The following is an 11,583-nucleotide window of genomic DNA, read 5'->3' on the forward strand; positions in this document are numbered from 1 at the left end:
GAGCGTCTGGAACCGCATGATGAGTATTTCCCAGAAAGCATTTGATAAGGTGCTACATAAAAGGTTATTGCGCAGGTTGGTAGCTCGTGCTGCTGGATAGCTGTATTAGTGGGGATTGAGGATTGGTTAGCAGACTGAACGCATTTGGGATTACTGTATCTTTGCCAGGTTGCCAGACATAACTTGTTGAGTGGCACATGAGATAAGGCCCAGGACCTGAGGTATTTCCAAAACGAAAGTATGGACTGCAGATGTTGGTAATCAGAGTCGAGACTGTGGTGCTGGAAAAGTTCTGCAGGTCAAGCAGGATCCAAGGAGCAGGCGAAATGATGTTTTGGGCCTGTTGAAGGGCTTTTGCCCAAAACGTCAATTTTCCTGCTCCTCAGATGCTGCCTGACCTGTTGAGTTATTTACCATCTGTATTAATGATTTGAAAGGGGGACAAAGTGTAATATACAAATTTGTTGAAGATTCAAAAATAGGTGCTAGATATAGTGGTGAGCACATGAGGAATTTGCAAGGCATATGATCAGTGCATAGGCAAAAACCTGGCAGTTTGTGTTCACTGCAGGAAAGTATGAGGTTATCCCCGTCAGCAGGAAGAGCTGAAAGGCAAACTATTGTTTGTACAGGGAGAGATTTCAAAAACTGCAATCCAGTGGGAACTGGGTGATAGTATACGTGAAACACAAAAGATTAACATGCAGTTGCAGCAAGTAATGAAGAAGGCAAATTGGGATTTGGTTTTAATTGCTGGGGAGCTGCAGTTTATAAATTGGGAAGTCTTTTTCCAACTGCACAGTATTGGTGAGGCTTCACTTGTGGACTCCATACAGTTGTGGCCTCTGTTTTTTTAAAAAAAAGATGTACTGACATTAGAGGTTGTTTTAAAAGAGGTTCACAAGGCTGATTTCTGGCTTGAAAGGGACTGACTTCAAGAACAGGTTTGGGCTTTATGTTTTGAAGATTGAGGGATGATCACATTCAAATATGCAAGATTCTGAGGGGAAGCTACAAAGAGTTTCTCCAGCAATGTTAGTTCTTGGTCCAGATAGCCAGCATTGCCAGTTTTTGAGTGATTTGAAATTCTGAGGCGGCTTGACAAGGTAAATGCAGAGAGAGGTTGTTTCCCCTTGTGGGAACGATTGATCCCGATGGCACACTCACCTCTCCATAGCCTGAGTAGATTCCTATGCCATCCTCCCCACTGATTTTTGTGTCGTCTGCAAACTTGACAACAGTGTACAGGTGTTCATCGTTTCTCAATGTTATTCCTTCTTTAAATCACAGGGCTGCCTGCGCTGGACCCTGTTTCTCGCTGCAGTTTTAGTTCTGATGGTCTGACCCACAGCACGTCGATCCCGGCAGGCTCTGACCAAGGGCCGGACACTCCAGTTCGTATTGAGTTGTCACCAGGAGCTGTGCGGGAAGTTGTCGTAGACCCAGCCGACAGCTTCTTGTATCCTCCCACCAGCAGGCGGCTGGACTTCTCCAACCAATACCCAGCACTCGCGGTGCAGGTCGCAGAGGAATCAGCCAGGAGGGAAAGCCTGACCAGCCTTCAGCAGAAAGCACCATCGAGCCTGAGCTCCGAGTCTGTCTCCAGAAGGGTCGAACGGCTTTTAAGTGAATTCGAAAGTGCCCCTGATTCTGTGGTCCATGATCCTGTGCCATTCTGTCCATCCCTCTCTGGAGGGGAGGTGCCTGCTATATCTCCAATGGAAGCTGTTGTACAAATGACAAGGGAAGGGGTGGAACCCTTCCCACCTCCCATCGAGAGCAGGCCGCTCCCTCGCCTACACTACAACTCCCCTTCCTGGCACGAGGACCATTCCATTGGTTTGAAGACCCTCAGGGAGATCCGTGAGCTACTGGGTGAAACAGCAGTGTCTGTGGCCAGCCAGCAAGGCACCTTGTCTCCAGAGATCCCTGCAGAGAGGCTGGCCTCCAGTGAGGACCAGCCAGTGACCTTGGTGACTGTCGGTGGCAGTGAGTTCCTATCTCAGTGGGCAGCCACGATCCCACAGACCATAAACCTACTGGGAGGGGGACCTGAGACAGGACTGAGCCAAGTCCCTGAGCCACCTGCCAGCAGCATCACTGAGCTGCTGCCAGACAGAGGAGAGGCTGAGGAACCCTCCAAGAGACCAGCTGTAACTGCAGGCAGAGAGAGGTGGACACAGCCACCTTCCACCAGCCAGGCAGGCAGGGCTGAACCTGAAGGGTGTAGCAGGGTGACTGCAGGCACTGTGCCTTCAGAGGAGAGCTCTCGAAACTCCCTGAGTCCCGACACCCTGACTGGCTGTGGACAGGCAGCACCGTCAGCCGTTCCCCAACTCCCCAGCCAGCACAAAGACAGCAGGACAGGAAGGGGCCAAGAGGAGAACAACACCACTGATTCATTGGCTGCACGGATAGCTAACCTGCTCCAACACCAGGGAGATACAACACGAGACAGTAATTTCACCAGAGCAGCAAACGAAGAAAAGGACCAAGCACAAGGTGAGAGAATCTGCAAGCAGCTTCCGAGATCCTTCTATCCACTGCCTGCTTTCTTATCATTAACAGTGAGAACGCTATGCTCAGAAGGTTTGATGGGCACAGTGTCGAGGAAGCTTCACTCTCTATCTAACCCCACCTGGGACTCCTTGGTGGGGATAGTGCAGATGATGCTTTGCTTGTTTTTCTTGCCCTGTGCTGTATGTGTCCTGGGAGTATTTGACATTGACACTGTTAAGGGACACTTACTTTCATTTTAAAAAGAAAGAGATATCCTTATTCTGCATCTCACCACATGCTGTCCTGTCTTGGGAGTGTTTGATGAGGACAGTGTTGAGGGAGGTTTAATTTCAGTTCAAAAGAGTAGAGGGAGTTTTAATCTGAACCTAATCCCATGCTGTACCTGTCCTGGGAGTGGTTGGGCACAGTATTGAGGGTGCTTTACTTTCATTTGATGTGAGTAGACGGAACTTTACTCTGCATCTAACTACAGTAGATGTTGACCCTATGTTAACCCCTTCTGTTTGACCATAAAATACAGGAGCAGAATTAGGCCATTTCGCCCATCGAGTCAGTTCACCAATTCCATCCTGGCTGATATATTTCTCAACTCCATTCTCCTGCCTTCTGCCCGGAACCCTTGATCACCTTACTAATCAAGAACTTATCTATCTCTGTCTTAAATACACTCAGTAACTTGGCCTCCACAGCCCTCAGTGACAATGAGTTCCCCAGATTAACAGCCTCCTTATCTCTGTTTTAAAGGGTCGTCCCTTCACTCTGAGGCTGTGCCCTCAGGTCTTCGTCTCTCCCACTAGTGGAAACGTCTTCTCCACATCCATTCTATCCAGGCCTCTCCCTATTCTTTCAGTCAAATCCCGCCCCCCCCCCCATTCTTCTCAACTCAATCAAGTATAGATGCAGAGTCTTCAACTGCTCTTCATATGACAAGTCCTCCATCCCTGGAATCGTTCCTGTAAACCTCGTCAGGATCCCCTCCAACACCAGTATGTCCTTCCTAAGATATGGGGCTCATAATATTACAAATGGTACAGGGTAGCTTTATTCTATATATAACCCTGTGTTGTCCCTGTCCTGAAGGTGTTTGATGGGGACAGTGTAGAGGTAGCTTTACTCTGTATCTAACCCTGTTCTGTCCCTGTCCTGGGAGTGTTTAATGGCGATAGTATAGAGGGAGAAAGTGAGGACTGCAGATGCTGGAGATCAGAATCGAAAAGTGTGGCGCTAGAAAAGCACAGCAGGTCAGGCAGCATCCGAGGAGCAGGAGAGTATAAGCTCTTCATCAGGAATATTTGGGGGAGTGGTTGGCAAGGGGGTGCTGCAAGATAAATGGGATGGATGTGGGGCTGGGGGGTGGAAGATGGCTAGCAATGTGATAGATAGGTGAAGGTGGGGGGAGATGTTGATAGGTCAGAGTGGAGGGTGGAGCGGATAGGTGGGAAGGAAGATGGACAGGTCATGAGGGCGCTGCTGAGTTGGAGGGTTGGTGGGAGGAAGGGGAAATGAGGAAACTGGTGAAATCGACATTGCTCCCATGTAATTGGAAGGTCCCTAGGCAGGAGATGAGGTGTTCTTCCTCCCAGCGTTGGGTGGCTAGGATTTGGCGGTGGAGGAGACCTCAGACTTGGATAGCCTTGGCAGAGTGGGAAGGGGAGTTGAAGTGTTTGGCCACAGGCTGATGGGGTTATCTGGCAGAGATTTTCCTGCATCTTCAGACACCTCATCCACTGTGTCCATGGCTCTTGATGTGGTCTCCTCTGCATTGGAAATACAGGACACCAACTTGCGGAACCTCTCTGGGGCACGCACCCTAAACAACCCCACTGTCCTGTGGCCAAACACTTCAACTCCCCCTTCCACTCTGCCAAAGACACGTACGTCCTGGGCCTTCACCACCACCAAATCCTAGCCACCTGATGCCTGGAGGAAGAACACCTCATCTTCCGCCTTGGGACCCTCCAACAACACGGAGTCAATGTCCATTTCACCAGTTTTCTCATTTCCCCATCCCCAATCTTATCCCAGATCCAACCCTCCAGCTCGACATTGTCCTCTTGAACTGTCCTACTTGTCCATCCTCCTTCCCACGTATTCGCACCACCCTCCACTCTGACCTGTCACCATCCCCCTCCACCTTCATCTACCTACTGATTCATAGCTGCCTTCCCCCCAGCCCCACCCTCTGACCCTTTTATCTCTCAGCCCCTTTGCCTTCCAGCCCACCCCCATCTCCCACCCCCCCAACATTCCTGTTGAAGACCTTATGCTCAAAACATTGACCCTCCTGCTCCTTGGATGCTGCCTGACCAGCTGTGCTTTTGCAGTGCCACGTTCTTTGACAGTATACAGGGATCTTTACCCTGTATCTAACCCCGTGCTGTCCCTGTCCTGGGAGTGTTTGATGGGGACCATGTAAAGAAGGTTTGTTTGAAAAAGTGATATTTAAAGATTATGGTGAGTGAGTCGAGTATCGAATCAGACAAGGTGACAACGTGGGTGAGAAAACTGATTGTCCGTGGTCATTTACTGTACTCGAGCATTCGCAGTTCCCAACAGGAAAATGTGTTGCTCACCATCAGTGCGTGACAACTAAAAGATAGAGCAGTGAAATAAATGAAGTCTTTCAACCATCCAGTCTTGCAGTAACACAAACAGTTCGATACTATACTGTAGCCACAATGTTCCCAGTCTCTGGGTGGGAGGGGACTTGGTACTGAGAGCCACAGTGAGCAGAGCCTCACCACTTGTCTTTATAAGCAGATCGGGAGCAAAAGAAGCTGTTAGTGCAACCACCTGACCCACTCTCCATCCTGGATGAAGAGGACAGGAGGAAGATTGAAGAAATCAAAGCAGAATTACGACAAGCATCTAAGAATCCCATCCATTCTGAGGTAGGAATGAGAAAGCGACAACAGGCAACAAGAGTCAGGGGAATGCAGGACTCTGGGCGTGTTGGGGAGGGCTAGGAGAGCAGAAAGAACACCATAATAGAACACTATGTTTTAATGGTTCTCGTGGTATTTGATGTTTGATACTTTCTGCTGGAAATGACCGAAAGAGTAATTTTAGATGAGCTGGAAAAAAAGATAGTCCTTTAAATGTATTCCTGGACTAATCAACATTCTGACCAAAACTGTTCCTATCTGAGCTAGTTGTCTCTGTAGGTGCCTGTGTGGGAGCAAACTGAATCGTCTGCTGCTGGCTGATGTTTTAATGCTCACTCTACCCTCCATTTTCCAACTTCAGTCATAAATATTACATGAAGGAATGAATTGAGTGGAAAGGGCTGAGTTTTCTGTTAGTGTTATTGCTGACCCACATGAAGCTCTGAATTCAATCATTATGAGCAGTGTGTTTAGGTGCCCATTAGTCAACAGAAAGCAACAAGTCTGGACCTGACCAACACTGTCAGAGCTAGCCAATGAAATACAAACATAATTGGATAGAGACAAAAGCTGACGACTGTGTTTACCATCACCAAGAAGCACTGTTGCAGTTTATTGCATGGAGGGTAGGTACAATTTCTGCTCCTGTGGGCCTGGATACTTAATTCTGTTTCCACTCCGTTTATCACATGTCATTTTCATATCCTTGGTTCTGTTTGCTCCCACTCTAATCTATAATTCTACAGGGTAAGGTAGAAATAGTTTGTTTCAACTGTTCAGTCGACTCAAATTCATGAGTTTGTAACACGTGATATCTCATGTTCAGTCTAAACTCTGTGCTACCTGCACTTGTTGACCGTTTAATTCTCTCCATGGCCTTATTTCTCTCTATTGTGTTCTTTCTGCCCTTCCCAACGCGCCCAGAGTCCTGCATTCCCCTGACTATTCTTGTCTGTTGTCTCTTTTTCCCCACCCTAAGGAGTTGTGCTGTCAGTCATCTTGACCTCCTGCTTTGTAGTTGTTTTGTGGAACTCCTTTGCTGCTCCATCTCCCAATCTCTTTATTGCCCATCACTCAAGCTGCTTAGACTGAGCAGTAAATGCCAGCCTTGCTGACAGTGCTCGTGTTCCAGGACTGCAGAAAACAAAATCTGTCTTTAATTCAACTTGTGGCCATCCCCACTAAGTTTTCCTCCTTTGCCACTCACTTTCCCCTGATAGCTTGGTGGAATATTTTTTGGAAACTCTTCTGACCTAATTTGATGCAGATACATGTTTCCAGTGTGACTTGCCATCACCTCCTGCTCAGTCTGTAATCTGTGCTAACCATTCCTTTATTAGACTATAAGAGCTGTGATTTCCTCATGTTAGTCAGCAAGGGGCACTTTGGATGAGCCCTGAATGTCTCCAGAGTGTTGAAAAGCAAAAAAACATCATGTACAAACTTGGCTTGGCACTTGTTCAATGTAGAGATAGTGAGGACTGCAGATTCTGCAGAGTGGAAAGTGTGGTGCTGGAAAAGCACAGCAGGTCAGGCAGCATCTGAGGAGCAGGAGAGTCGATGTTTCAGGCATAAGCCCTTCATCACGAATGTTCAATTTATACATGAACACGTACATACATGCTCTCACACAGACACTCATGCATACACAAGCAATAGCACAAACACATGCGCACATGCACACAAACATCCAGAAATGGATGCATTTGTGTGTATAGCTGTCCACATGTGGATATGTATCCATATGCATTTGTACGAATACAGAAATATACATGTGCACGCAACAATACAGATGGTCACCTTCAAATCAGCTGAAATGAGTTATTGAGCACCAATCAATCACTGAAGCAGGTAACTTTCCAGTCCACTCCTCAATTCAGGCCACTATGTTGTGTGTATAAGGCTGGGGTTATGAAAATGGCTCTTTATACTCAGCTACATTGACAAGCATGAGCTTCTCCATTGCAGACCTGGATTGCTTCAGCAGCAGCTGTAAAGGTGTAAGTTGCTCAGCTTTCTTACTTGTTATTTGTCCAATGTGTAAATGCTCTATTGCTCATTTGTTACAATCCCGATAGTCGGCTGTGCAAATACATGGGATGCGATGTATTGAATGTGTGTGTGTGCCTCACTTTGACTCTCCTCTTTCCTGGGTGATGCATGCTTTGAGTTTAAACTGACCAGCGTGGAGTGGAGGTTGGTTTTTCACACACCCTTGTGCAGTAAATCCCATTAGGATAGTACCACTATTTATTTATTAGATTAGATTCTCTACAGTATGGAAACAGGTCCTTCGGCCCAACAAGTCCACACCGATCCTCCGAAGAGTAACGCACCCAGACCCATTCCCCTACCCTATATTTACCCCTGACTAATGCACCTAACACTATGGGCAATTTAGCATGGCCAATTCACCTGACCTGCACATCTTTGGACTGTGGGAGGAAATCGGAGCACCTGGAGGAAGCCCACACAGACACAGGGAGAATGTGCAAACTTCACACAGACAGTTGCGCTGTGAGGCAGCAGTGCTAACCACTGAGCCACCTGTGCCCGTGTGGAGGAATGCGGGAGGATCACTAACTCAGGTGCACACTTATCCAAGGCACAGGCATGAGTTTGACTTCAGAAAGAGTGTTTAAAAAGAGTGATTATCACTACAAGATAAAGCTGAAGATACCTGCAGAAACATTTATAATTGACTTCTTTGATGCAATGTTCAACATGACACATACTTTTTGTTCACACTACATTGAACATGTGGACCACATTCTAGTGATGCATGTAATAAGGACTATACAAGGGCCGACAAACCTCTCTTTTAGGGAAAGTAATCTTCCATGTGACCCCAGCCACTCAGTCATGTAGTTGACTGAATTGGTCTGGCAACTCTCTCAGTTCAAGGGCAATTAGGTATGAACAACAAATGCCAGCCTCACTGATGCCACCCATGAAAGAATAAAAAGTCAAGTCAAATGGTACAAGTTCAGTGTGACTACAAGAACAGAGAGAACGAGTGTTTGTGCCCAAGCATTTCAAAGCTGCAGGACATCTGAACAAAGCAAACAAGATCTGCGGATTCAAAAATACAGCAGAGCAGAAAAGCCAGAAAGTTATACTGAACCTGGACAAAACACAATTTGATGAATTTGATTCATTTATTATCATGTGTACTTTGTAACAAAATACAGTGTAAAGTTTGCCAGCGTACTTCTGAAATGATAGCTTTGGAGAGAGAGAGAGACCCCACAAGCAAGTAACCAGAATAGTTCAAGGAATGAAGGATTACAGTAAGTCAGAGAGATGAGTAAGGTGTAAGTAACTCCTATTGGTATAAGGGCTACATTTGACAGAGTGTGGCGTGAAGCAGCTCAGGCAAAATTGGAGTCAGTGGGAATTAGAATCATAAGTAACACAAAGGTCTAGGTTGGACAAAGTCAGAAGTCCCATGACACCACGTTATAGTCCCAACAGGTTTATTAAAAATCACAAGCTTTCCAAGTGCTGCCCTTCAGGTGAAGTGGCAAGGGAGCAGCGCTCCAAAAGCTTGTGATTTCAAATAAACCTGTTGGACTATAACCTGATGTTGTATGACTTGTGGCCTTGTCCCCTCCTGTGAGTGTTGCTGAGCTAGGAGCAGGAGAAACTAATCTTGGCTTTAACCATCTAGTGGTGGCCCACTGTTAACGTTGTGAATCAGAGAGCCTGCACCAGGCTTTTAACCTGGCTGCACATCATCACTTTGTCTTAATCAGAGGTGATTTCATTTAATCTACAGAAATACTTCAAGGGATTTATAGGGTAGCTGCAAGTCAGATGTTTCCCCATGGTGGGGAGTCTAGAATCAGGAGGCACAATTTATAAATGAGAGAGATGCTATTTAGGTCTCAGATGAGAAGTTTTTGTATTCAGAGGCTCACACTTTGAGTATGTTTAAGGTAGAGATTGATTGATTGCTACTGGCATGCAGAATTATGGATGAGGATTAAGACATTGACACTTTTGAAATGGTGGGGCAGGCTAGATGGGCTGAAAACCTCCTGTTTCTTTATTTCTGTGTTCTGCTGGCAGTTGTAGTCTAAGTTGATACAGTTTCCTGACTGAGCTCGCAGAAAGCAACAGAGCAATGTCTGTGTGAGCAGACAGCATGACACACGAATCATGTAACCTTCAATTCACAGAATGGCTACAAAACACAAGGCCATTCAGCTTGTGTGCAGCTCCCTCCATGTGCTGCTCAGCTAGCCCCACTCTTTTCAACCCCCCCCCCCACAAAAACCTCCCTGGAAACATTTGATGTTCAGATAGTGATTAAAGCTGCTTCCACCAGACTGTCAGGAAATGCCTTCCAGCCTCAAACTAAAGCTAAAACTCAAGCACTGCTGAGTAAACAGTTGAAATAACCTTTGTGTTTTTGACAGGATGGATGTTCAGTAAATGGTGAGGATTTCTCTCTGCTGTCTGATCACACATCGTCTGTAGATACTGGTCCAGAGGTCGAGCTGCCCACTGTCCCATCTGCAGAGTTCCGATCTGTCAACGTAGCGCAATCCCAGATCTCCAGCCAGCTCCGAAAGCTTTCTGACAATCAGTTTGACACCACCGTACAACTGAGGACTCCCCTGCGCAGAGACATGGAGGAACAACTGAAGGCAATGTCTCTGGACTGCCCTGTGGGTGACTGTGTGGAGTCTCCTCAATCCCAGCCAACGAAGCCCATCATTGCTATCACCTTCTCCTCGAGAAGGAAGACCCCTCCCCCCAACTCCCAGCTCAGCTCTCCCCTCCCAAAGCTTAGAGTTACTGGAAAACAAGCAGCCACTGAACCATCTGATGAAGACTCTCCGAGCTTGGCCAGGCCATCAAGAGATCCCGTCAGCCTCTCCCTGCGGTCTGGCCCCAAGCTTGGTGAGCTATGCCAGCAAAGTGACTCAGAGCAAAGGAAACCCCATCTCGGTGAGAGCAGTGTTGTTGAGCAGTCCCCTGTAGAGTCTGGTGAAGTGTCCAGCCCTGGCACTCTGGCAGTGCGGAAACCTGTATGCACCTTCTTAGATCCCTGCAGCTCCTCTCCCGTCAGGACCGTGCTTTCACATGTCCGGGTAACCCTGTCTCCTAAGTTGCCAGCTTCCTCTGGGCCTCTTCCCAGTGATGTCCCTGCGCCATCCCAGAATCTCCATCCCTGTCCAGAAGACCCACCTGCAACAGGGGACAAGCCACTGTCTGCTCTTTCTCCAGCCAACTGCGATGCTTCCAACAGGTCCTGTCCCACTGCCTGGCAACCGGATGCCCATGGGCCACCATACCCACCTCTGCCCATGCCCGTCCCACCATTTTACCCCACCTTCTTGCCCTTGTTTGACTGCACCTCTGAGAGCAGGCCAGAACTGAGGATTCAGACTGCACAGGATAGCAACAAGGTGGATGTGTCTACTCAAACGATTGTACCGTCACCATCAGAGGTGCCAGTTAATGCTGCGCCAAGCAGCAAGATTGGGGAGCAGGACGTATTGGCACAAGTCCAGTCATTACAGCCGGAGCTTGGATCACCGATGACTGTCAGCACCACCAGCCACACACTGGTTCCTCCAGGAACAGGTGAGTGCCCATAGTTTTAAACAGAACAATGTGTCTGCAGTGAGTTCCCAGCTCAGTCTGTTACTGAGGTACATACAGGCTACGGCAGTGAGGATGACTGACTCTTTGAGCACATATCACTGGGTATTTATATGGGTCAGATTGCTTTGTTATGTGCTTCTTGGGTATTTACGTGGGTCAAATTGCCCTGTTAGATGTCAGTGGGGTACTTAAATGGATCAAGTTGCCTTGTTAGATATGACTGAGGTATTCCGATTCCTCTTATTGGTTGTTGGGATATTAAGAGTGATGCGTTTGTTATTTATGAGATCATTGCTGCAGGTTTATGATCTCACTGCTCTGAGGATTCATCGCTTGAGATGGCTTCGATAGTTGGTGTGTGGAAGTTCTAACAGTTTGTAAGGTATGTGTGAGCAGCAGCCTGTAAAACAGACGTGCTCGCCTGTAAAAGGGGTTGGAGGTTACAGGTTGGAGACTCGAGTGAAAAGCCAGGCTGTGTAGTGGTGAGAAATTCATGTCTGTGTGCTGGAATGCAGAGTCAATCTGTTACTGGGTAAAACAGGGACAGGATTGGCTGTTGCAG

The 11,583-nt window shown here is 47.4% G+C and overlaps 1 protein-coding gene across 1 annotated transcript; it reads left to right on the forward strand.

Moving 5' to 3' along the window:
- Nucleotides 1-1,290: 1,290 nt before the first annotated feature.
- Nucleotides 1,291-11,000, forward strand: LOC122546512 (proteoglycan 4-like; the record flags this gene model as incomplete). Its single annotated transcript, XM_043685205.1, has 3 exons — nucleotides 1,291-2,502; nucleotides 5,281-5,411; nucleotides 9,827-11,000. Coding segments are annotated over 3 exons (2,517 nt in total), but the record flags the coding sequence as incomplete, so codon positions are not given.
- Nucleotides 11,001-11,583: the final 583 nt, after the last annotated feature.

This window comes from Chiloscyllium plagiosum, unplaced genomic scaffold (genome assembly GCF_004010195.1).
Source record: "Chiloscyllium plagiosum isolate BGI_BamShark_2017 unplaced genomic scaffold, ASM401019v2 scaf_38581, whole genome shotgun sequence".
Lineage (NCBI taxonomy): Eukaryota > Metazoa > Chordata > Chondrichthyes > Orectolobiformes > Hemiscylliidae > Chiloscyllium > Chiloscyllium plagiosum.